This window comes from Saccopteryx bilineata, chromosome 3, assembly GCF_036850765.1.
Source record: "Saccopteryx bilineata isolate mSacBil1 chromosome 3, mSacBil1_pri_phased_curated, whole genome shotgun sequence".
In the NCBI taxonomy this organism is placed as follows: domain Eukaryota; kingdom Metazoa; phylum Chordata; class Mammalia; order Chiroptera; family Emballonuridae; genus Saccopteryx; species Saccopteryx bilineata.
Window position 1 is genome coordinate 285629058 of NC_089492.1, and position 26393 is coordinate 285655450.

The window sequence follows — 26393 nt, forward strand, 5'->3', positions numbered from 1 at the left end:
AAGGACAGCAGACTGTCCTGAATAGGATGTGGGCGAGGGGCTGCCCTCACCTGGCAGGGGGCTTCCTTGCTGTGGTCTCGGGTCTGTAGGCACACACAGCAGTTTGCAAGTCAGCTTTCCGGAAACCAGTCTGGGGGGAGGTGGTAAGAGTCCCTGGCAGCCGGCCCCGACTGCTTCTTTATTGTTCAGTAGGTGGTGCTCTTCTGCCTAAATTAGAACCAAGTCAGGCCTCCTGCAAGGTTCTGGGGACACTGATCGTGAAGTGGAAAAGCAGCCACCCTCCACATTGGCAATGTTTCCTTTCAGGGTCAGGCAGACGTGTGGCTCTGTAAACTCTCAGTGCCCGGGCATAGAGCACTTGGAGGTAAAGGTTTTTTCCCCACGTGTACAGCGCCTGAGAGAAGAAATGGAGGAGATCACACAGCAGCAGCTGGTACATGACAAGTACTGCAAAGATCTCATGGGCTTCGGGACGAAACCTCGTCACATCACCCCCTTCACCAGCCTCCAGGCCATACAGCCCCAGCAGTCGAACGCCTTGGTGGGACTGCTGGGGTACAGCTCCCACCAAGGCCTCCTGGGGTTCGGGGCTGCCCCCAGCCCAGCCAAGTCCACGCTGGTGGAGAGTCGGTGCTGCAGAGACTTGATGGAGGAGAAATTTGATCAGGTAGGTGGCAAGAGGCCACTCCCTCGCCTCCACGGCTCCACACGTCACTTTCCCTCGCCAACCCTGTACCCTTCCTCTCCCAGGTGTGCCAGTGGGTGCTGAAATGCAGGAACAGCAAGAACTCGCTGATCCAAATGACAATCCTTAATTTGTTACCCCGCTTGGCTGCATTCCGACCTTCTGCCTTCACAGGTGAGGATGTCTGTGGAAGACATCATTACCCACTTACGGGTAATTAAACAGAGAAGAAGTCATTCCAAAAAGATATGCCTGCTTCTCAATAGAAGCAGTGCCAAGCAGGGCTTGTCTGCTTTCTTTGCCTCACGCCCAGCTGCAGTGGTACCAGTTCAGGTTTTCTGCACGTCTGAGGAAGCGGACGTAGAGACCATCAGAACGTGTAGGCAGAGAGGCACTTCCAGGGCCAAGAATTTCCTGTGCATGGAAGCCGACAAGTTCACACATGGACTGAAAAGAGACCAAAGGAAGGGCAGTTTCGTTTTAGATACTGCAACAGCCTCCCGGGGCGGGGGGAATTTGCTGACTGTCTTGTTTCTGCCACTGAGCTGGTCACTGAGGTGCCTCGCCGCTCACAGGAAGGAAGGTCTGGGTATTCCAGAGTCAGGTTTCATGGATGGTAGCCTGTGGGCTCCCATATTCCTGCCCTATGGGCAGCAGACAGTGAATTCTCTGCTCCTGAAGGTGGCCCGACTGAGACCTTCCTGGATTATTCCAGCTGGAAATTTTCTTTTCCATTCCAGCCCCAGCTGTGCCAAGGTTGGGCAGCAGACCCAGGGTGGGTCTGCCTCTGGCCCTAACTATGAGGTTTGGAACAGGTTACTTGACTGTCCCTGACTTGTAGTATTAGAATAACAATCCGTGTGTCCCAAGAAGAACTGCACCTGCTCTAAGTGCCTGGCACAGAGTGAGCCCTCAGAAATGCAAACCATTATTATTATTGCCTCCTCTAGCTACTTCAGATCCAGATTAGAAATCAGGGAAAGGTGAAGATTATAATAGTACTCCAGTGGCTTGTTTATGCTCTGTTTCCCCTCCGTGTTTGCTGAGTGTGGAGGCCCCGTCCCGGACTTGTTTTGGACCTCACTGCGCATTGCTGCGCTTAGTGCGCGTTCTGGACCAAAGAAGAGCCGGGGCGTGAGTGGCAGGCCAGCCCGAGCCTCGGCCGCTGCTGTTGCCTAGCACCCGCTCCTTTCCCGCCACCCAGCCCAGATGAGCAGCGGGGGGACATAGCTGCTGAGCTGCTCAGCGTGCCGTTTGCAAGGGTGGAACGTGTCAAGGGAGGATGAGACAATTAGCCACATAAAATCACTGACCCCGACAGGAGTGGTATTATGAAAATCACCCCTATTTTTTCAGCGTTGCATTCTTCCCACCTGATACCCAGAGGCTTTTTTCTTTTTTAATGACCAAACATGCCCCTGTTCAATAGAGCTGTAAATGATCTCGAGTTGAAAGTCTGTGGTTCAAAAGAAACTAATAACTAGGCCAAATGTGATCAAAGTCTGGCACATTGTGGAAGCAGTTACCCCAGCAAGTTCAAAAGGCTGCCTAGCAGCAGGATACAAAGGCTCAGAGGGCCCCTAGGTTTATCCTTTTGATGTGGGTTTTGTTGTTTTATTAAATAATATACTGAAGTATGCCATTGAAAGTCAGCCTGGGCAGCCTCCACAGTGTGTCCCTCATGGGGATAGTGCCTCATGTTTAAAACTTGCAGTTTGGAAATCGTTGCTTGAATTTCCTGATGATGTCAGCTTTAGGAACATCAAAAATACTATAAGATTGGTCTGGAATCTTTTAACAAAGTCAGATCCCTAATCTCTTAGGATGCTAAATCCAGAAAAGGAAATTCTTTTGACTTAAGCCCTTTTCCTGCTGAAATGCTGCTGCCTTTGCAAAGGCTGAGTTTCCCTATTGAGGCACTCTGGTTTTAGAGTTTGTGTCACCTTGCTCTTGTTTTCAAGTCCTGCATGCTTTAATAACACTTAACCGCAAGAGCTGTGGAGGAGACATTTCTTGTTAGAATGAGTGCAGTGACGTGTATGTGCCGCTTGGGAGTCTGGCTCACTGTCTCCTCACTGGTGTGGTAGCCCTTGACACCCCTGACATCTAATTGACGTGTGGTCTTTTCCTCTCTGCTGTTGTTATGTGCTTCTGGTGCACAGACTAGGGGCCAGGAAGATGGAGGAGAAGAAATATAAGAAGGGCCAAGAATCAAGAAATTCCAGAGTTCGGAGGAGTAATAACACTTTAGCTTAAATTGCCCAGGAATTGCCTACCCATGCACATTGGCTTATGTAAACTTAATGAAAATACACGTGTGGCTTTCCAAATTACAGCCTGAATCTTGTTCCATTAACTATAACGATAACAGGACTCTCTAGGTAATAGCAGTGAGTTCTAGGCCTAAGTTGAATGCAGTGGCCTGTTTATTGCAGGCAGTACTTAATATTTCTTTAAATTTCAGTGTAATATGAAATAATTTAGGATGGTGATCCTCTCTTTGTTTTTAAACAAGACGTAGTATATATTTGTTAAACAGGAGGATGTAATCTTTTCCTCAAAATATAACACTAATGGAGACAGTTATGTGGTATTGTTTTATTAGACCCCTTAAGTTTCTTTTTTTCCTAATTAGAAAAACAAATTTATATTTTAGTATTTCCAAAAATTGTATCTTAGGAGTAATTATTAAGCATAAATCTTTCATTTGTACATTCTCTAAATTCCCCTTAACATCTTTCCAACAGATTTTTTTAGTTTCTTCTTAAATCTTAAGTGTTCTATAGAAACTCGCCTTGACCCTGAGCCATCCACTTTGTCTTTTGTGTGCTCAGATACCCAGTACCTCCAGGATACCATGAACCATGTCCTCAGCTGTGTCAAGAAGGAGAAGGAACGCACAGCAGCCTTCCAAGCTCTTGGGTTGCTTTCCGTGGCTGTAAGATCTGAGTTTAAGGTCTATTTGCCTCGTGTGCTGGACATCATCCGAGCGGCCCTGCCCCCAAAGGACTTTGCCCATAAGTAAGCATCTCTGTTATGGTTTCGTCTCCTGCCCCATTTGGTTGGAGAGGAAGGATGCTCCATCCATGTCCATGGAGCTTAAGCGCATTCCCTGCCTCATTAGCCTCCATGTTATTATAGCAAATCATATAAAAGACAGCCTTTCCTCATTTGAGCTCCAAGCTTTTCCAAATGAAATGACATTGGTGTAAATAGTTTGGGTTGGTTGAATACCCTGTGAGCCTATTAGATGCTAGCAATGTTTTTAATATTATTATATACTGGGAAGCACCTACTTTTATTCTCTTCTCTGGCTTTCAAAGGTCTTATTTGATGTAAGACCTAAAGAGAGGACTCCTGGACTGGAACTTAGGGGACCTAATGGTCAACTTTTTGCTTATCACTGAAATTGGATTCATTTTTTCACCTCTTGAAACTTCCCAATGAATAAAGCATGAAAACAACCATAAGCACCTGCAAGATAGAGAGGCAGGGTGTCTTCTCTAAGTCTGGGGGTTTAGTGTTCATTTGAATTATTTCTTTATATTTTCCTGTTTTAGTAGCAAGAATTTTTCTGGTGAATTAATAAGCTTTACCCATTCTGAAGCCCAGCATTCTCATCATAGGGAGAATATCTTTCCATATGGTGTCTGTGCCCTGCACTCTGGTCCCTAATGTACACATTGTTCAGTTTGCTTCCTAAATAGGTACTTTGGCCATTGCGGCACTACTCATATAGTGCCTTTTGTGTTACTAGGAGAAAGGGGCCCCTTCCTCAAGACACTTTACTGCCATCTGCTGGATTGTTGTTTTAACTGCTATATACAGATCTACAGTGATTGGTGTGATGGGCCCCCTAGAATTGTGTCGTAGATAACCTGCACACGCACAGGTGGTGGCCCTCCCTGGGCAACCAGCCCTCCTTGTCCCAAGGCAATTTTGAGGTGGGGCATCACGGAATGTTGTTATATCTAAACTAGCCCCTCTTTGGTTCTCTGCAGGAGACAGAAGGCAATGCAGGTGGATGCCACTGTGTTCACCTGCATCAGCATGCTGGCTCGAGCAATGGGACCAGGCATCCAGCAGGATATCAAGGAGCTGCTGGAGCCTATGCTGGCAGTGGGACTGAGGTGGGTGTCGGAAAGCTCAGCTTCCGGGCCCGGTCGTATGTGGCGTGAGCCATAGTGTTGGGACTGTGTTGAAAGGGCGAGGCATGGTAGTTTGGATATTAAATTGGAGAGATGGGGTAGCTCTCACTACACATAGGCTAGTTTCGAATCCTGGTTTCATTACTGGCTAGCTGCGTGATCTTGACTAAGTTACTTTACTTCTCTGAGCCTCGGTGTTCTTGCCTGAAAAGTGGGTACAATTCCTATTGTCGAGGGTTGTTGGGGGGATTAAGTGAAAGAATTCATGAAATAGCCACTCTTTGCATATAACACTCTTAGCCTTGCATATAACAAGTATTCTATTAATGTTTGCAGCTATTGTTTATATGTTTACTGGGAAAGTTGCTGAAGCTCTCCACACTTTAGTTCTCTTCATCTATAAAGTAAGGATGATGCTCTCAATCTGCCTCTCAGTTGTTTGCTGAGACTTGGTCTTCTACATTGACTAAGTTATATTAAGCAGGTTCTCCCATGGTGAAAACCAGAAGCTCATTGTTTTGAAATCTTGGTGAGGCAAAGAGAGTGGAGGACATTATTCTGTTTTATAGTATCCTTTCTACTTTAAAGACCAAGCAGTGGTCGGGCCTGATCCCCTTGCTGGATAAGGAGGATTGTGTCTTCTTGGGGACAGGCTGAATGTCATGTACTCAGCCCTATGTATGACTGGTGTCCTCCCCTCACTCAGCCCCGCCCTCACAGCTGTGCTCTACGACCTGAGCCGTCAGATTCCACAGCTGAAGAAGGACATCCAGGATGGGCTACTGAAGATGCTGTCCTTGGTCCTGATGCACAAGCCCCTCCGGCACCCAGGCATGCCCAAGGGCCTGGCCCATCAGCTTGCCTCACCTGGCCTCACAACACTCCCTGAGGCCAGTGATGTGGGCAGCATTACTCTTGCCCTCCGAACTCTTGGCAGCTTTGAATTTGAAGGTAAGAAATTGCAGTGACTCTTGCAAAGACAGTGAGTGATGCTGAGAACCTCGAGAAAGGAATGAGAGTGCTTCGAGTTCCTGGATCTTGCTAAGGGCCCTGGAGACAGGGTAGCTGGCTCTGCAGCAGCTCACCGTTCCTAGATTCTTTCAGAATGTTGCTAATTCCTACTGCTTCTTTCTTTGTCCCTTATTGAGTTTTAGGGTAGATGGTGTTCAGGAAAACTTACATTAATCAAAGGAACTAATGCTTTAGTCCAAGGAACTAAAGTCAGAGATGGAGCCCTTCAGTTTTCCCACCTCCGTGTGGCTGAGATGGTATTTAATGCTTTAACATGTATGAGCAGGGGCTTTTGGCTATTTGTATTCCCTTGGCTGTGTGATTTCTAAGAGTGCTGTACTATGTAGTTCAGTTTGGAATTCCAAACTGCAAAATAAACTCCCGTTAATTCCCTAGAGAGATCTAGTTCAGAAGAGAAAAATCAATACTTTTGTGAAATTTAAGATCCTGTAGGTGGTGTTAGTCAAGTCCAGAGGGAAACCATCAAGCACGGAAAGCCTGAACACGCCGTCTGGATACAGGCGGCCGTCTGTGTTTTCCCTGTTGCAGTTCCTTCACTTAGGCTGGTTGACATCCAGGACAGTTTATTTGTGATGCATAGAAAGTAGCTATATTTAAACCCAGCCTACATCAGACTCTCAGTTATTTAAATCAGGAACTAAAATAGACAAGATAAATTTGATCAAGAATTGTTCTAGCCTGACCAGGCGGTGGTGCAATAGAGCATCGGACTGGGACGCGGGAGACCCAGGTTCGAGACCCTGAGGTCACCAGCTTGAGCATGGGCTCATCTGATTTGAGCTCACCAGCTTGGACCCAGGGTCGCCGGCTTAAGCAAGGGGTCACTCACTCTGCTGTAGTCCCCCCCCCCATCAAGGCACATATGAGAAAGCAATCAATGAACAACTAAGGTGTCGCAATGAAGAACTGATGCTTCTCATCTCTCTCCCTTCCTGTCTGTCTGTCCCTATCTCTCCCTCTCTCTGACTCTGTCTCTGTCACAAAAAAAAAGGGGGGGGTTCTATTCTCTAGGACTTGGATCAGACTGAAACAAAATTGTTTATTCTTTGAAGAGAATAAAGGGAGGATTGGGGTGGGCGGGGTGCCGTCTTTCTGTCTCCCAGCTCTTCCGCCTTCCTCTTGCCTTTCTAATGACTGGAAGCTCATGTGTTAGGAAAAGTTCTGGGTCAGTATCTTGGTGATCAGTATCTTGTTGAAAATGGAGTTAGTAGCCATAAAATGGAAAAGGCAGTTAGCAAGTTGCAGGCCTACTTTCTGAAGCAGCAGTGACGGCTCTGTTTTCTCTCTGCTTTGTACCCAGGACACTCTCTGACCCAGTTTGTGCGCCACTGTGCGGACCATTTCCTGAACAGTGAGCACAAGGAGATCCGCATGGAAGCCGCCCGCACCTGCTCCCGCCTGCTCACGCCCTCTGTCCACCTCATCAGCGGCCATGCTCACGTGGTTAGCCAGACTGCGGTGCAGGTGGTGGCGGATGTGCTCAGCAAGCTGCTCGTGGTTGGGATAACCGATCCCGGTAAAGTTCATTAGACGGAAGCCATCTAGGGATGTGTCGGGTTTGGGGCAGGTTCACTGCATGGCCTCTAGATACCTTCAGCCTCAACAAGTTGACGTTCAGCTCCTTCTCTGCCAAGGTGTTAGACTTGGCTGTTTCAGCCTATTGTTTGTAAAATAATGTGTCTTTGATTCTGTAGTCTCTGTTCCTGCAAGCAAAACACAGAACAACGGTAAATGAGAGAAAGGTGTCGGGAACCCTCTCACTGGGCCGATGCAGTGGAGGGACAGGGCTGGCAGGAGAGCCCTGAAGCACTGTGCAAACGCTCGACTGTTCTTGCAGACCCGGACATTCGCTACTGCGTCCTGGCATCCCTGGACGAGCGCTTTGATGCACACCTGGCCCAGGCCGAGAATTTGCAGGCCCTGTTTGTGGCCCTGAATGACCAGGTGTTTGAGATCCGGGAGCTGGCCATCTGCACCGTGGGCCGGCTCAGCAGCATGAACCCAGCCTTCGTCATGCCTTTCCTGCGCAAGATGCTCATCCAGGTCAGGATGCGACAGTCACACCTGGGGCCGCGGACCTTCGTGAGGACAGCTGTATGGGGAAGGGTGGAAGATGAGGGAGGGGAAGAAAGATTGAGACACCTGGTAAAGGCCCCATTTGGCTCTGAGAGTCCACATGTTTACCCAGCTTTGTCATTGAGATTCTAGTGTTTGTCACCTCATAAGCCTCTTATCAGTGTGACCCCAGGGTGCCTCTCTGTGCTACTCTAACTTCTTGTGCAGCTCTTTGTTCTTCTCCTTGCTTTTCACTGTGGGTGGTCTATCCAGTGCCTCTAACCTTCCAGGCTCCTGCTTTTTTTGCTGATGCCAGGTCGAGCACAGAGGCCAAGTACACATTCCAGCATTGTTTCTCATAGTTACTGCCCCTGCTCTGTGGTCCCAGGTTTTTCTTCTTTAGTAATGTAACTAAGCTGCTTGGACTAGGGCATGTTCAGATTGACATTGCTGGTCGAGCCATTAGGATTTTCAGTTCCTGCTGAAACCTGTCTTTACCTACCCAAGTAAGTCCTCTGGACTCCTTGTGAGTGACACGTGGTCTAGTCCTTCCTGCCTCAGGTTATTTCCACCACCTTTTCTGGGACTCGGTGTGGCTCGCCCAGTTGTTTCCTGCCCCCCCACTCCTACTCTGTCCCCTCACCCGTTGCTTTCTGACTCTCCCCCATGGTTTCTTAGGAATTCATATGAACTTAAATATAGGAAGTCGCCCAGTTGTTTCCTGCCCCCCCACTCCTACTCTGTCCCCTCACCCGTTGCTTTCTGACTCTCCCCCATGGTTTCTTAGGAATTCATATGAACTTAAATATAGGAAGTCGTTAATATATGTATGTAATTTTTACCCTAGAAAAATGTCACTTATTCACAATCTGCCATAATTAAAGTAACTATAAATTATATCATCACTCAACAAGTTAGAAGATTATACTTATAGTGACTTTTTTTTTTTTTACAGAAACAGAGAGAGAGTCAGAGAGAGGGACAGACAGGGACAGACAGGAACGGAAAGAGATGAGAAGCATCAATCATCAGTTTTTTGTTGCAACACCTTAGTTGTTCATTGATTGCTTTCTCATATGTGCCCTGACCGTGGGCCTTCAGCAGACCGAGTAGCCCCTTGCTCGAGCCAGCGACCTTGGGTCCAAGCTGGTGAGCTTTGCTCAAACCAGATGAGCCCGCGCTCAAGCTGGCGACCTCGGGGTCTCGAACCTGGGTCCTCCGCATCCCAGTCCCACACTATCCACTGCCACTCTATCCTCGTCATGCGGCGCTTCTATTTTGAGTCTACTAGTTTATCTCTTTAACTGCTGGCCTGTATTAGGAATGCCTATTGTTTTGTCTTTAAAATACCTGATGTCTGGGGAAGGAAAAGAAATCAGTGTTGAGCCTGCCAGTTCAAATCACACTAAGTACGCTTGATGCAGAAACACCTCCTAGTCCTAGAGAGAATGTCAGTGTGTTAATTCTGTTAACAGATCTTCTGAGCACCTCCTACTTTCTGGGCGTGCCGGGTGCCAGGAGCATAAAGTCAGGAACAAGCCAGGCGGCCGTGTCCTCTGAACTTTCCGTGAGCCACCAGGCCGGCTCACTTGGCTTACACTGGAGAACTGGGGGCACCACTGAGTGAATGAACATACTGTGGACTGAACTGAGCCTCTGAAACTCCAAAGCTTAAAATAATTTTTCTTGTTTTTAAACTTTGATGAGAATTTTCCCAAGCTGAATGGTACAGTTTCATGCCTTGATAAAGGACATTACCTAAGTGTCCTTTGGCCTTTTCTTGCTGTCTTGATCATCGAGGTGGGTGTTGGGTATTGTCATTAGGGTGCAGTTGATGGCACTGTCTGGCTCTGGAAGTGAATTTGGGGTACCCTGATTTGGCCCTGTGCTGCCCCAGAGAGCCTGCCCTCCGCTCTGGTACCCAGCTCCTCCCCGCCCTCCATCTCTCCGTGCTGTTAGGGTCTGTTCTCCCTCGTCTCTCATGCTGTCTGCTGTGACGGGAACAACAGCCCGCTAAGGGGATCCAGAAAGTCAGGGTTCTTAAGTCAGTGGCCTAAGACAAAATATAATATTAAACTATAGGCTCCTCCTCTGGGTAGTAGAGTTAAAGTAAGCTTTGTTTCTCACTTTTCTCACTTTTCCCACTGATCAGAGGTTTCCTCTGGCAACTTCAGCCCTTCAGAAGTTTGTAATATGTTCTTAATGTCTTTCTCACCAGGAGCATAATGTGGAATTTTGCTAGTGCTGTAGGATATCAGAACAAACATGTTTATCTCTGTTCATTAAGGTCCAGGGGGTGCTATTGATATGACCCCCACCTGTTTGGGTTTACTTATATGTTGTGCCTGAAACCTGCACCAAGTATCAGTAATTCTTTCAACATCACAGCTGTTCTGACTGTTCTTGGATCCCATTGTCATTATTTATAGGCGCTTTTAGTGATTTGCTATCGGGACAAAGATTTTTCCGGCAGAGGGCCCTTCTTTCATTCCTGGTTTCTGCAGAATGCGGCACACAGCTGCCCCTGTTAGCTTTCTCAGTCTGTGACTGTGGTGCTATTAAAAGCTAAGCTTCAGAAAGGACTGAAGGACCTTGGGGAGCTGTGATAGGGAGAAGGGGCTGGTTTCAAATATGTTTTCTCCCAGTCTCTGCTGTACGCAAGACTCTGAATGAACTGCAGATAAGTCCTTTGCTTATAGAGCATCAGACAGCCACCTGATCTGCAGTGGAGTTCTGGTCCCTTCTGGTTCCTGTCCACGCTCTCACTTTGACATACAGGTCCTCTCTAGAATTTCCTCTGCCATACTGAGCCTTTCCTCCTGCAGATTCTGACCGAGCTGGAGCACAGTGGGGTCGGAAGGATCAAAGAGCAGAGCGCCCGCATGCTGGGCCACCTGGTCTCCAATGCGCCCCGGCTCATCCGCCCCTACATGGAGCCTATTCTCAAGGTACCTCACAGCAGGCAGAGACTGGCACTTGCTCGGGGTCGTCTTATATCAGCTGGTTCGGGGCGGTGGTAGTGTTTCAGTGCTCACTGGTATGCTGAGCAAAGCAAACGGTTTCTTTGGTTCCAAGGACAAAGGCCACATCAAGCACCTCAGTTAAAGAATACCAAGAATCTCACCAGTTTCAGCAAAGGGCTCTCCTTAGAGAAGATATGATGCTTCAAGCACATCATTAGATGTGTGCTTGGAAAGAGATGGCTTGCAGCATAAAACAATTCCCCCCAAATGAAGAAAAACTGAGCTTTAAAATCTGAAATAAGCTTCAAATTTGAATGTGGTAGAGTTGTGAGGTATTTCATACCTTATATGAACGAATCTGGGCAAATGATGACGCCGATATATTTAGAGGAGGCATGGGAAATGTTTTTAAATCATGGCAGTTCCCAGCTCTGTCATGTGTCAGACTTGTGTGCAATGTGGAGAAAAGTTTGAGAATCCATATTTCAGAGTATTCTTGGATTCATAAAAGCTAGAAGTAATTTATCGATGACTGATAAATTACTTGGTCTCTTGGATAAATTTTGCTTTTGTAGAAGAAAGGTTTCTCATAGACTAACCTGCATCTGTTTCCTCATACCTTCTTTTCATAGGCCTTAATTTTGAAACTGAAAGACCCAGACCCGGATCCAAACCCAGGTGTGATTAATAATGTCTTAGCTACGATTGGAGAGTTGGCTCAGGTGAGGAGGCAACAGCTTTTTTCATAGGATGGAAAGAATATTGTTTAACCTCTGAGGATGGCAAAATACTTCTTAATGCTGTAATTTCTAATCTGACCTACCACCCTCTTTTTTATTTTGTAGGTTAGTGGCCTAGAAATGAGGAAGTGGGTTGATGAGCTTTTTATTATCATCATGGACATGCTCCAGGACTCCTCTCTGCTGGCCAAAAGGCAGGTGAGTACCACTGCCTCCTGCCCGAGCAGGAGAGACTCCAGGAGGCCAGGGGCCTGGTCTCTCTCAGTCACCTCCATGTCCTTAGCCAGTGCCTTGTACATAGTAGGTACTGCAGAATATTTGCTGAATGGGTAAAATGAAGAAAGACTTGGAACCAGAATTAGCTGTCATCCTGACAGGAGTCACTTTCAGTAAGTGTCATGACCAGTGCCATTTCCTCTAGACAAAAAAAAATACAGGTCATCTGTCAGGGCCCGGCCCCTAAAGGGAGAGAGAAAGCCTTGGCCTCAGGCTGCAGAGGCCGGCAGAGCTACAGCCCACCCTCCCCGGCTCTGACTTCATATTACTCATTAAGGTCATTAGGTGACTAGACTAAAATTAAGGGCAGTTTTAATTTCCTTTTGAGTTAGATTTCTCTTGTTAATTGGTCAGGATATGGAAGATTCTGTATTTCCTTTGAGAAAGGTGGGACTGTTCTTTATTTTTTGATTCAGTGATTGTTGTATTGGTTTATAGCCTTGTTTTTATGTCCCAACTCTCAGGATTTCTGTTCATGCTTAGTGTCTGTACCGGAAATTCTTTTGTGGTAATAGCCTCTAACACCTCATTACAACCAAGAGTACAAACTTTTCTCTCTCACTGGCTCAACTCACGATGTGGTATTTTGTCTCTCTAGGTGGCCCTGTGGACCCTGGGGCAGTTGGTGGCCAGCACTGGCTATGTGGTGGAGCCCTACAGAAAGTACCCCACTTTGCTGGAGGTGCTGCTGAACTTCCTGAAGACGGAGCAGAACCAGGGCACACGGAGAGAGGTGGGGAACGTGGCACCCCGGGTGTTTAAAGATTTTGCAGGAATGATTGAGAGAAGACACAGGGTTTGTGGCACTGACATGCCCTAACAGTATTTATTAGACTTCCTGTCACTCTCCATTTCATTCATGTAGTTGGTCATGGGTATGAACTGGGTATTATGGAACATGAGGACATCCCAGAAAGCTGCTGTCTTCATATGTGATGAATGTTTCCTTTTCCTTCCCCTTCCCCACCAGGCCATTCGGGTGTTAGGGTTGCTGGGGGCCTTGGACCCCTACAAGCACAAAGTGAACATCGGCATGATTGACCAGTCCCGGGATGCTTCTGCCGTCAGTCTGTCAGAGTCCAAGTCAAGCCAGGATTCCTGTAAGTTAAGGGGACCCATGAGAGACTTGCCAAGTGTCTACCTCACAGAGCCTTCACCAGCTGTGTGTAGGAAGAGTCTTGGGCTGGATAACTAGGAAATTATAGCATATCGGCTCACTTTGCAACTGAATGCAAAGTCCGAAGTTTCCTCTTGAATGGTAGCAGGGAGGCTGCTTCCAGTGTGTCCCGAGTCCTCATGTCTATCCAGGTTCTTTATCAAGGCTCAGCAGGCTAAGGCCGGCCTCACTTTTTGGGACTGAGAGAGATACGAATTATTACCCTGTCACTTCTGTTCACCGCTCATTCTTTGTTAGTGCTTTTCTGGTGTTTTCTATTCCCCGCAACACTCAAGGAGGAAGGGGTAGAATCTATTCTTCCTGTTGAACTGACAGGGAACTCTGAGGGAGGGCTCAGGGGCCTGTAAACAATAGGAGCAGTCAGATTCTGGGCTCCTTTACCCAGCATTGGTCTGACCTTGGATTCCCTTTGCCTTTGGACATATTGCCTGAGAGACTGGGTAGGATGTGGGCATGCAGGAGAATTTTCTAAACATAACCCATTGTCCATCAGGGCAGGCTTTTTTCCAAAAGTGTGAAAGTTCAACAGTGGCTCTCCCGACTATTTTAGTAAAATGTTATTTTCCCATAATAAAATAATTTGTTCCTAAATTCTGTGGATGGGATCACATTGCTTCTGACTTGTTCTTCTGTGTATAGAAAAGTGCACCTGTGACATGATTGTCAGGTGCAGAGGGCTTGTCACGTGATTGTCAAGCAGAGCCCAAGCCACGCCCCTCCAAATGTCCCCCTGCTCGGTGGTGCGGTCACCCAGTCCGACCCTGCTCTCTGCACTGTTGACCGCCCCGCCCTTGAGACCCTTTATGTTCAGGTCAGGTAGCTTTGCCACTCACTTGTCTCAGTTGCTTGCAGGGACCAAGCAGCTGCTGAACAGATGTTGGCCTAATTTAATTCCCTTTACTTTTGTTTGGGAGAATAATTATTTTTATAGATGGTTTCAGCTACCAAGTTGTGAATTGTAATGGTAAGAAGCTGAGTTAAACATAGCAATTTAAAGAAAATCCATCATGTACTGTTTCAGGCTTAGTGGTTTAGGTAATAGGAAAGCCAAAAACTGTTTAGTCCTTGATGCTGAGAGCCTGCTCATTGGTTCCTAATATAGCCTGTATTTCCAGCATTGTTGGAACATAGCGGGAGAAAGACCTGCATGCTAATGGTGGTTTGGAGGTTTTTTTTATTTGTTGTTAACCAAACTGTGCTCTGCCTGAAGTCAGAGTCCTGTTATCTACAGCTCAGGATTCTCACTGTTGTTCCATCTTAGCTGACTACAGCACCAGTGAAATGCTGGTCAACATGGGGAACCTTCCATTGGACGAATTCTACCCCGCCGTGTCCATGGTGGCCCTGATGCGGATCTTCCGGGACCAGTCCCTGTCTCACCATCACACCATGGTGGTGCAGGCCATAACCTTCATCTTCAAGTCTCTGGGGCTCAAGTGCGTGCAGTTCCTGCCCCAGGTCATGCCCACCTTCCTGAACGTCATTCGGGTCTGTGATGGAGCCATCCGGGAAGTAAGTAAAGCCTCCACCCTTGCTGCTCCCTGCCGTTAGCTGCTCCTGTGGGGAGGTCCATCTGGGCCTCTGCTCATACTACCCTCTGCTGGCTGCTGGGCCTGAGGCCTCGCCTCTCCCTTCCCTTTTGAACCTGAGCGGGCAGGTTTCATCAGGAGGACAAATGCCTGCAGGGAAGGATAGCGTTGTCACTCCCAATAATCTAGAGCTCACATAGCATGAACAGTTGGCTGGTGGGATGTCCAACAGTGTGGATTTCAGGCTGCTTCTTTGTGATTAGATTTAAGTCAAACATTTTTAGTAAGAATACTACAGATGATGTTGCATGCTTCTTACTGGATCTAATGTCAGTTTGTCCAATTATTGTTGACTCTGAGTTTGAGCACGTGATTAGTTGGTATCTGTCAGATCTCCCCACTGTACAAATACCATTTTTCCTTAGTCATTGTAATGTGTGGGGTGATTCTTTAAGATTATGTGACTATCCTATTCCCTAGCTACCTGTTACCCAATGAATTTAGCATCTGTTGATGATGCTTGCCTTCGTCACTTACCACACTGGTTGGAAAATAATGACTTTCTAGTTCTATCATTTTTTCTACTTTTAATAGCTGGCATTTTTCTATATAGAGGAATTTTCCCCTTTCTTTCCCTCTTTCTCTCTTTTGCTTTTCTTTTTTCTAAGCCACAGAACATGCCTAGTGGTTGTGTGGTTACTGTAGCTATACCACTACCGACACAAGGTAGCTTTAGTGCCTGCTTTGTTAGAACATATTCCACAATGGTCAATCGTTAGAGCACTGTGTTTTAAAAGACACTTGAATTTTTCCTTCTGTGAATATGTTCAATTTGATGTACGTTTAGAGGAGGGTAGTATCTTTTTAGAGTATATTTTCTAACTTTGTGCCTGGGTTATAGAAGTACAGTTTATTTTTACTTCATCATTTATTTTATCTAAACAATAAAAATCTATTGGCATAAATTTATTAATACTATTCCTTTATATTTTAATTTCCTGCTAGAGATTTATTAAAGTATTTTTCTATTTCAAAGAGCCAACTTTCGCCTTTATATTTTTACTTTCCTCCTATTTTTTTCGTGCTTTTTAAAAAAATTTTTTTACATTTGAATATTAGCTCATTAGTTGTCAGTCTTTCTTTTGGTCTAATATAGTCTATAAAGGCTATAAATTTAACTCCAAGAGTTACTTAGCTGCATTTAAAAGTTTATTGAAATGAAATTTACACACCATAAAATTCACCTTTCTTATATGTAAATTCATTGATTTGTAGTGTATTCACAGAATTGTGCAGCCATCACTACAATCAAATTTTAGAAAATTTCCATCACCCCAGAAAGAAACCTCCTGCTCATCTGCAGTCAATTTCCATTCCTACCCCAACCTTTTACCCACTTTCTGTCTCTATAGATTTGCCTTTTTTGGGCATTTCATAGAATTAGAATCATATGTGTTTTTTTGCATGTCTAGCTTCTTTCACTTAGAGTAATACTTTTGAGGTTTCTCCATATTGTAATATGAATCAGTAGTTCATTCTCTTTTCATTGCTGACTAAAAATATATTTTTACTCTTGTTCAGAAATAAGTATTTTCTAACTTTTGTTGTGATTATTTCTTTCACCATTGAAAGAAGTGGATATTTTCATTTGTAAACTTACAGGATTTTTAACTTTTTTTTTGGTATCTTTATTATTATTTTTTTAAGTGAGGAGGGGAGATAGAGAGACAGACTCCCGCATGTGCCCTTACTGGAATCCAACTGGCAACCCCAGTCAGGGGCCGATGCTTGAATCAGCCAAGCTATCCTCAGTGCCCGGGGCTGACACTTGAACCAGTCGAGCCACTGGCTGTGGGAGGGAAAGAGAGAGAGAGAGAGAAGTGGGAGGGGAAGAGAAGCAGATGGCCGCTTCTCAATGTGTGCCCTGATCAGGGATTGAACCTTGGATATCTGCACGCCAGGCTGATGCTCTATCCACTGAGCCAGCCAGCCAGGGATAACTATATATATATATTTTTTTGTTGTTGTTGTTGTTGTTGTTATTTCTAAAGTTATCCTAGATTTTTTCAAATATGCCTAGAATCTGTTCGTGGTATCCTGTTTCTTACCGCTTTTATTTTCACTTATTTATTTAAGCATTTAAACAAGTGTATGTTCTATCCAGTAGTTCTAATGTATAGAAAATCCTTGATAGACCTAATTCTGGTGTTTATTATTTCTACTGAGTCACGTGTGCATTGGTCCACCCTGTGTGTATTATAATGTTGGATCATGTATTGTATTCGGCTGGGCTTTCCTTGTAACAATATTAGGAAGTCTGCTCTGGGTTTTACACATTCTTCTTCAGGTGGTCCAGGAGAACTTTAATTTCTTGGCTTAGAGTTTCTCAGGCCACAGAGATAGTTAAAATAACGCCCTAAGCCCATATGAGAGTGGCCTGAATTGACAAACTTGTGGGGAAGACATTTTTCTACCTGGACCTCACAGCAAGGCTGATGCGTTCCTTTGTCTCCTTTGCCAGTGGACCAATTGGGAGCACCTACAGGCAGGGATTCACCATTGCTCTTATTAAGTAGCCTTTGAAGGTCCAGTTTTATTTGAAAAGTTTCCATCCCAATCCAATAACAATGTTTTTTTATCTTTTATGAATTACTTTTAGGCTCTTCATTGCAGGGGGATGTGGGAGGAGATCTAATCCATCAGGAACAAAACTATGTTATTTTAAAACACTAATGTTCAGGGAAAAAAAGAATACTAGTGTTCAGAGGGATAAAGAGAAAAAAACTTGTGAAAGAAACTAAGGGAGAAGAAGGAGGTGGTCGCCTACCTGGGCTCCTTACCTGTGAATGAGGCACTTGCATGTTGCCTGTGGCCCCCTTCTATCAGCCACCAGAGAGCCTTTCCCATTGACACCTCGTAGGAAATTACAGGAGGATCAGGAGGCTTGATCCTTTCTGTCTCATGGCTTTCCCTGACCTCCCCGCCATCCCCACTGCCCTGTTGATCCTCCTGGGTAGGTGTGCCTTCTTGCAGGTTTTGCATAACAAAAAAGCACCTGAAGAACCACTAGACTTAGAGTCTCATTGATCCCTGTAGTGTACTGTCATAGGGACCGTTTCACAAAAACTGTCAGCAGAGATTCTGCGAGGAGGGGTCCAGGGCATAGGTAGGAATGGCTTTACCGAGTCGAACCTGTGTCATGCAGTGACCAGGTTCTAACCACCTTAGACTCCAATGGCGTCCCTGTCATTAGAGAATTAGTCCACACTTGCTTTGAGCACAGTGCTGTATGGGCTGTCCATGTCACCACTTCAGGTAATGAGTTTTGTAAGTTTGTTACTATTTTAGACAGGTTTCAGGTGAGTAAGAGTGGAAATACTAGCAAGCGGCAGCTCTCTGGAGCATGCCTGTCTCAGCCCCACCCCCGCCCCGCCCCCAGGCGTGCTTTCCTTGCCTCTCTCTCTCTCCTGAGCTCCAAGGGCCCTTCTTTTGCCTCTGTAACTTGTTTCCTGAGCTAGTATCTTTTGCTGCTCACTTCTATCTCTGTGACTTTCTAAATAAACTTTTTCTTATAGTTTGGAAAAAAAGAAATGAATATGTGTATGTTCATCTCTAAATTATACTTTTTAATGGAGGACAGCAAAGGCATAGAGGGCCATTTAGAATGTGATTTGCTACTTACTATTGACATGTGAAGATCATAACAATATAAAAACTGCACCCTGAAGACCTCTTTAGCCTGGAAAGTCCTTGGGGCGTCTTTCCCCGAGGCCCTCCGTACTCCCAGCTGTTTGGTGGATGGCATCTTTTCCTGCAGTTACCAGGAGCGACCTAAATAGACTCTCCTTATCCCACTCCTTTCCCAATCTGCTTGCTGTTTTGGGTCATAATTTCTTAGAGACAGTTAACTAATTAATTAAGACCTAATTAATTGAGGTTATTACTCTCAATGAACTGAAGTGCCCATAATTGTTGTCTTTGATATAGGAAGTAAGCGGTAGCAAATTAGAGCTGAATAAACAAAATGTACATTTACAGTTGATGGAAGTTTTATGTTCATTTTTAAGTTTAGTGACTCAGAATGATAGCTGACGTTGGTTGAGCACTTAGCAGTGTTCATGTCCCTGTTCTAGTGCTTTCCAGGTATTATCCCATTTAACCCTTGCAACAAGCCTGTGAGACAGATACTGTTATCTCCATTTTTCCACTGAAGAGGTCGGGCGCAGGGAGGAGAAATGCAGTTCACAGAGCTAACATACCAGAATGGCTCCCAAATAGCCCGGCCCCAGAGCCCCTGCCAGGTGGAAACTGATTCCACTGTGGTCTTTATTCATTCGCGCAGACTTAGGGTGAGCCTCAGAATTCTGCATCCTTCCTAGTGCCAGCTTTCTGACCTCTCCTTCGTTTCAGTTTCTGTTCCAGCAGCTGGGGATGTTGGTGTCCTTTGTGAAGAGCCACATCAGACCCTACATGGATGAAATAGTCACCCTCATGAGAGTGAGTAGAAACAAATGCTTGGGTCTGTTCATCAGTGTTTGGGTCAGGGACTATTCAGAAGCAGGTTTGGATAACATAGACATTTTTTCACGGGTCACAGTGGAACTCTTTACAACCCTAGTGCACAGTGGAGGAAGGCGTCCCACTGGTCGTGAAAGAGGGTGGCAGGCAGTTGCTGAGGCTCCCAGGTATGAGAGAGCAGGTCTGGGGACAGGAGGAGTCCTGACGTAGTTCTGCCAGAGATAGGCTCTTGAGCTCTTTGCCTCATGCACAACAAAGCAATTTCACTTGAATAACACAATAGTTCTTTGCTATTCCCACGAAAACCCTCTTTCTAACTGCCTATAAAGCCGTGGCCTGGAGAGCACTGGGGATTTGGGCTTTCCTGGAACTGTTGAATACAGTGGCTTCTGGCAGGCACTGAGAAAGAAGTGACACTTCACCCTTCTTCTGTTGCCACCATCAGAAGACTAAATGTCGTGTCTGAGAGCAGCGATGTGTGAGGAAAGGCTCGTGTCCCACGTTTCATAGCACGCGTTAAGCAGGTGCAGAGGACTCCTCATTGACAAGCAGTTTTTGTTTGGGGGGGGGGGACCTGCTCCCTTCTGGTCTGTATAATTTAGATGACTCTGTTGGGAAGGTTGCTTTGCTGAGATGGCTGTGTCCTCAAAGATTTAGAAGACAATTCTTCCAGTGACTTCTGTCCTTCTACACCAGACCTTTGTAGTTAGCTTGGAAGAGGCAGCAGGACTAAAATCAAAGTGGCTGGCTTCAAAAGTGGAATTTTCCCGAAACTGGGTCTCAGAACCACAAAACTCCGTGCATGAATAATTAAAGCTGCTCGTTCAGGCCTGCTGCCAGAGGCTCTGAACAGGAGGAGCTAGGCAGAATGCTAAAGAGCCAGCAGGATATACCAGGGGGTGGGACAAGGGACAAGCACTATACTTAGGGTTTGAGGCTGAAGTAATCTGTGACTTATTCCCAAAAAGACTAATGACCAAGACATCGGCATTGGAGGCGGGGAGCCTCACACCTGCAGAGTACAGCTTTCATTTCTGCCAAGACGGAGAACATGCAACAGGGCTCCTCATTTGGCTGTTGATCCTGGGCGTTTTAATGAGCTCTCCTGAACCCTGGAGGAGAACAGTCTTTGTGAACAGCGGTCCAGCCCACATCCCTGGGCAGGCGGCCTGGCTTCTGAGGCAGAGCAGCCCCTGTGAGGAGTGGAGAGGAATTCAGTGGGGAGGGAGGCCGGCTTTCTCTGAAGAGGGCAGAGTGGAGTCCAAGTAAGGGAACATCAGAAAACTGTGGAGACCAGAATGTCTGTGGTGTTTCTTTGACAAAGCGTTTTTATCTAGGAGAAATAGCTTTTTTGGAGTGACTTCTTCTCTCTCTAAGCAGAGAGAAAGAACGTTTTACCAGCATCTTTTAGTATGGTTTTTACTCTCAGAACTACTATTATGTTTAAAAAAATTTTTTTAAATAAAATTACCTTATGCTTCTATAAAGCCTTTCTCCTGAGGAGTTACCCTTTGTTTTCATTGATTTCTACTCTAAATTATTTAGGGACCCAAGAGTGTTAATAGATATGTGTTGCCATCATTAGAGTTTCTATTCTCAGCAAGTCTGCTACCCTATAGGTTCTAAAGAAGGCAGGAGAAACTGTCTTTTTTTGTTTGTTTGGTTGACTTGAAATGACAGCTTTTCCCGGAGTCGGAGACCAGGACCAAGTTGCCTTGCAGTGCTGATGCAGGACCTATGGCCAAGTGGCCAAGTTTTTATTTTCATAATTTATGTAGAATGTAGTTGTACGGGTATAGAGAAGTGCTCCTTCTGCGGCCTTATCCAGGCCTGAAAATGATATGGGACAGTTGTCAGATAATAACTGGCGAAGTCTAAATTCAGAGAGGGCAGGAAACCTTGTTAAGAATGGACTTGCCTTCTGGGAGAGATAACCCAAAGGAAAGAGTCCCCCAGATGACTTGCTGCTGCATCCAGTGCCACAAGTCTATTCCAGAGTCTCGAGCGGGAAATGGTACAAAATTGAATGAAAGATAGAAACTTAAAGATATATATATACAGGATAGATTCGGGAGGATGCCACGGCTGCCAACAGTCACTACTGTTTGAGGCGCAAGAACATGGCTGCCCCCAGAAAACATCTGTCTTTGTTCCTCAGTAAAGTAGGCTATTAGCAATTCAATTAAGTTTCCAAGGCAACTCAAAGACAACCCCCACCATACTAGTCAATCTAATGTTACACTAAGAAGAATCTAGCTTCCAGTCTTTCCGGGGAACATGGGCGGGCAGAACCAGCAGAGAAGCACAGCCCTTTGTTATTAACTTAATTAGGCAGGTGAGGTGGGGCTTTGGGCCCAACACCTCTGTCCCCTAGATATTCAGACTTCAAAATACCCTGTTTACTTTTTGGTCTCTAACAACTTGCAAGTGCCAAATGACATAGACTTAGTCATTTTCTCATTCTGTAAAGGTGCGTTTGGGTGGCTGGAATATGCCAGGTGCTCTGCTAGATTCTGGGGAGACAGATGGATCGAAGGGGTTCTTGCCCTTAACTCCCTACAGTCTAATAGAGGAAGGGTTGCAAAGGAAATGAGATATTACAGGTTCTAGAAAAGAGGAGGGCCCAGGGCCCTAACATGGATGCTGGAGGAGAACAGGAAAGCCCTCGCAGAAGTGAGGCTTGAGCCAGGTTTAGAAAGAGAGGGCTCAGCTGAGCAGGAGGTGGGCATCGAGGCAAAGAGCAGCATGAGCAAAGCACAAAGAAGCAAAGTAGCCCTGTGCATTCGGAGAAAGGTAGCTGAACTTGTCACTGTCGCTGTGATGGGATACAGGGAGGCTTGGGCAAAGGAGGATAGGCAAGGAGTTCATCTTGAGACAGACTGTGCTCACTACGTTTTTGCCCCTTTTGACCATCTCTGTTCCTTGGTTCATATTTCAGCAGAGAGAAACCTGGTTTTGCTCCTGTCTCTTCCCTCTTTATAGGAATTCTGGGTCATGAACACCTCAATCCAGAGCACGATCATTCTTCTCATTGAGCAAATTGTGGTGGCTCTTGGGGGTGAATTTAAGCTCTACCTGCCCCAGCTGATCCCACACATGCTACGGGTCTTCATGCATGACAACAGCCAAGGCCGCATCGTCTCCATCAAGGTGAGTAGCCAGGGCATCCAGAGGTGTCCAGCAGCCGTCAAGGGCAGCTAAGTGCCAACACTCCGTTCTGAGGGACAAGACTGCCTCCCGAGAATACTGAGAGCTGCTGCCCGCAGCTTACCATTTGCAGTCCTCCTTCATTATCCATGTGTCTTGTATCCTTTAATGGAGTATTCTCGGCAAATGTTTTATCCCAGACCAGTTTATTATCTAGCAGAGGATTCCTTACCAATTGAAATAAGCTCAGAGAAAGCAAAGAAATATATAAGCAGAATAAAACGAGGGGAGAAAATGCTACCAAAAGAATGTAGTTCAAGGCCACTTAATAAAGGCTTTCGGAGTGCACACAGAAGTGTGAGTTGTCCACAGCACTGCCCTGCATGTGCTTGGGCACGTGGCCCCTGACCACCTCCCATTGCTGTGCTTCTGCTCTGTTCACAGTTGCTGGCTGCCATCCAGCTGTTTGGTGCCAACCTGGACGACTATCTCCATCTGCTGTTGCCCCCCATTGTGAAGCTGTTTGATGCCCCCGAAGTCCCACTGCCATCTCGAAAGTAAGCACCCGCCCTTTGGGGCAGTCGTCAAGCTTTTAATGTTGTGTTGAAAATGTCCCTTTTTAATGTTCCCAAGCCACCTTTTTTGTTGTTATTTCCAGTCTCATTATTTTAGTCCAAAAATATTCCAGTTTATGGAAATCTTAACTGTCCCCACCCCACTAGAATATATGTTGGATCCATGTCACCCATAAGAGCTCAGAAGCCACCCCTAGCCATTGGGTGCTGGTTGTTAAGGTAGCCCGCAGCCACGGCTTTTACTCTGGGCCCGTGTGTCGGCAGTTACTTTAATTAGTGGCTGTTGCAGGGCAGCTCTGGAGACTGTGGACCGCCTGACGGAGTCCCTGGATTTCACTGACTACGCCTCCCGGATCATCCACCCGATCGTCCGAACACTGGACCAGAGCCCAGAACTGCGTCCCACAGCCATGGACACATTGTCTTCCCTCGTCTTTCAACTGGGGAAGAAGGTACGGCAGCCTGAACAGTCGTGCCCACCTGCCTCCCTTTGGGAGGAAGACTTTGTGAACTCCATTTGTTAGTCTGTAGGCCTCAGACCTCTGCTGGAAAACTAGGACCTGTTGGTGTGCTTTTATTTCCCTTCATTTATTTAGCAAATATTTATTGAGCCACTTGTGTGGGTCGAGTGCAGCCCTGGAGATAGTGTGGTAAACAGGATGATGTCCTTGTTTTCGCAGAGCTTACGGTTCCAATGGAACAAAGCTAATAAACACTGTTTGTCTTGTAGCGTGGTAGTGGGAGTGGGAGAGACGCTGTTTATTCAGGGTAGGCAGGGGAGGGTACCTGAGAGGGGAGACCACCGATAAGTTGCCATGTGAGCAGAGAGCTAAATAAAGGCCCAGTCCCGAAGGGTCGGACGCAAGTGGAAGGAACAACAAATGCAAGGCTGGGAGATGGCAGTGTGCGTCACAGGTTCAAGGAGCAACAAGAGAGCAGGGTGGTGTCAGGAGGGAACGGGGAAGGTGCCTGGGGAAGGGCAGAGATAAGGCAGGGCTGGGCTGCAGCGTGGAAACCAGGTATCATAGGCCAGCGATTCTCGAGAGTGGCCCCGGATGAGCAGTGTCCTACTTGCCACAACTAGGGACCTGTTAGAAATGCAGATTCTTGGCCTCTGCCCAGACCCACTGAACCAGAAACTCTGGCTGTGGAGCCAGCACTCTGGTTTCATGAGTCCCCCAGTGATCCTGATGCCATTTGCTCGTCACTATTGCAGCCATTCTAAGTACTTTGGCTTCTTCTGAAGACCACAGAGCGATTCCCAAGCCCAGAAGAAATAGCTATAATGTAGTAGGAATGTCCTTTTCTATCCATCCTCCAAAGTAACGGTTTCTGATCTCCTTCCTCTCCCGTTAATGACAGTACCAGATTTTCATTCCGATGGTGAATAAGGTTCTGGTGCGACACCGCATTAACCATCAGCGCTACGACATCCTCATCTGCAGGATTGTCAAGGTGAGCTGCACTCCGTTTGTTTCTAAGTCCCTCGCCATCTTTCCTAGTGGTGTTCTTGAACCTCAGCCATGGGATTATGTCTCTTTTTAGTGCTCAACTAGGGATTGGCCAACTTTTTCTATAAAAACGGTGAACGTTTTTAGCTCTGCAGGCCATGTGGTCTCTGTTGCAACCACCCAGCTCTGCCCTGCAGCCCAAAAGCAGCCATATGCACACATCAACCAATGAGCCTTTTTGCACGCCAGCGGTGCTTTATTTATGGACACTAAACTAGGATTTTCTAATATTCAGGTGTTACAAAATATTAATCTTCTTTCGATTTTTTTTCAACCACTTAAGAATGTAGAAACCATTCTTGGCTCTTGGGACGCACAGCACAGGCCACAGCTCTGGGCTGCCCTGCTCCTCATCACGTTTTCCTGGCTCACAGCTGCTTCCCCTGTCAGCTGCATGCTCGTGCCCTCTGCAGTGCTTGTCTGGGACCCAGAGTGGCCAACAGAGACTGGCCTACAGTGGGGAACAGCTCATTCTGTCCATACCAGAACCAGACCTACCTAAGTCCCGGCTCTGCAGGAGGTGTGCACCTCCCAAGGCCTGAGGAAGTTTCTAAGCTGGTAGTACTCGTGGAGTCGCAGGTTTGTCTGTAAGTCTCTGCTTGCAGGGCTACACCCTGGCCGAGGAAGAGGAGGACCCTCTGATTTACCAGCACCGCATGCTGAGGAGCGGCCAAGGGGACGCGCTGGCTAGTGGACCAGTAGAAACGGGGCCCATGAAGAAATTGCATGTCAGCACCATCAACCTCCAAAAGGCAAGTGCCCTGTTTCCTGGGAAACTTGGAAAGGAGAGCTGGGCTCTCTTCTCTTCCAGACCTTGCTGCTCTTTGTTTAAAACAACCAAAATCCAGCCCAAGAATTTTTCTGAAAGTCTAGATACCATGAACTCAGGTCATTTTGTCTTTCTCAGGGTCTCTGAATTATAAATTTTTTTCTTATTAGAGGGAAAATAAAGGACAAAGTGTCCCTTTGTGCTCCCTTGGAGCTTTGATAATAGAACATTTTGTTGCAAAAAACATTTTTTACATGAATGGAGCACAGCCAGCGAGCCCTGAGCCCCGTGGTTAGCATGGAGACTGACGGTGGCCCTTTACACTGAGCCCGTAGTTAGTGCGGGGACGGACGCGGGGTCTTTATACGAGCCCCGTGGGTTAGCGCGGGGACTTGTGAGGGCTCTTTACACGAGCCTCGTAGTTAGCGCGGGGACTGATGCGGGCCCTTTACACGAGCCCCGTGGTTAGCACGGGGACTGACACGGGGTCTTTACATGAGCCCCGTGGTTAGCGCAGGGACTTGTGAGGTCTCTTTACACGAGCCCTGTGGTTAGCGCGGGGACTGACGCGGGGTCTTTACATGAGCCCCGTGGTTAGCGCAGGGACTTGTGAGGTCTCTTTACACGAGCCCTGTGGTTAGCGCGGGGACTGACGTGGGGTCTTTACATGAGCCCCGTGGTTAGCGCAGGGACTTGTGAGGGCTCTTTACACAAGCCTTGTAGTTAGCGCCGGGACTGACGCGGGCTCTTTACAGCGGTGCTTCTCAAACTTCTCAGGCTCATGGGGCATGCCAGCTTCTGGGAGCTTGTTAAAATACTCATTCTGATTCAGGCGGGTCCAGGTCAGGCGTGATGCTTGGCATTTCTAACAAACTCCCAGGTGATGCCCATGCTACTGGTTCATGAGTTACACTTTGAGTAGCGAGGTTTTTGATCTTTGCAGATAAGTACTGAATTCTCCATGCTGACCAAAGCCTGGGATATAACCAGCTTCTCACCATGTATGCCATCAGCCATCCACTTAAAAATAGGTAGTATCAAAACCTCTGTAATGGATCTGAGCAGAATAATCATAGTTACATCGCTAACTTTTAAAATAGATATACCAGCCTGACCAGGTGGTGGTGCAGTGGATAGAGCATTGGACTGGGACGCGAAAGACCCAGGTTTGACACCCCAAGGTCACCAGCTTGAGCCCAAGGTCGCTGGCTCGAGCAAGGGGTCACTCAGTCTGCTGTAGCCCCCCCGGTCAAGGCACATATAAGAAA

The 26393-nt window shown here is 46.7% G+C and overlaps 1 protein-coding gene across 1 annotated transcript in view; it reads left to right on the plus strand.

The window, feature by feature from the left end:
• Window positions 1-26393, plus strand: part of MTOR (mechanistic target of rapamycin kinase) — a 120490-nt gene that overhangs the window by 10158 nt on the left and 83939 nt on the right. The window contains exons 7-25 of the mRNA XM_066270444.1: window positions 392-667; window positions 751-859; window positions 3520-3706; window positions 4687-4815; window positions 5540-5784; window positions 7166-7381; window positions 7703-7908; window positions 10746-10868; window positions 11516-11605; window positions 11729-11821; window positions 12498-12632; window positions 12870-12999; window positions 14338-14588; window positions 19016-19102; window positions 22106-22273; window positions 22715-22827; window positions 23135-23297; window positions 24208-24300; window positions 24962-25108. Of these exons, the coding sequence (XP_066126541.1) occupies window positions 392-667; window positions 751-859; window positions 3520-3706; window positions 4687-4815; window positions 5540-5784; window positions 7166-7381; window positions 7703-7908; window positions 10746-10868; window positions 11516-11605; window positions 11729-11821; window positions 12498-12632; window positions 12870-12999; window positions 14338-14588; window positions 19016-19102; window positions 22106-22273; window positions 22715-22827; window positions 23135-23297; window positions 24208-24300; window positions 24962-25108 (2961 nt within the window). The remainder of the gene's footprint in view (window positions 1-391; window positions 668-750; window positions 860-3519; window positions 3707-4686; window positions 4816-5539; window positions 5785-7165; window positions 7382-7702; window positions 7909-10745; window positions 10869-11515; window positions 11606-11728; window positions 11822-12497; window positions 12633-12869; window positions 13000-14337; window positions 14589-19015; window positions 19103-22105; window positions 22274-22714; window positions 22828-23134; window positions 23298-24207; window positions 24301-24961; window positions 25109-26393) is intronic.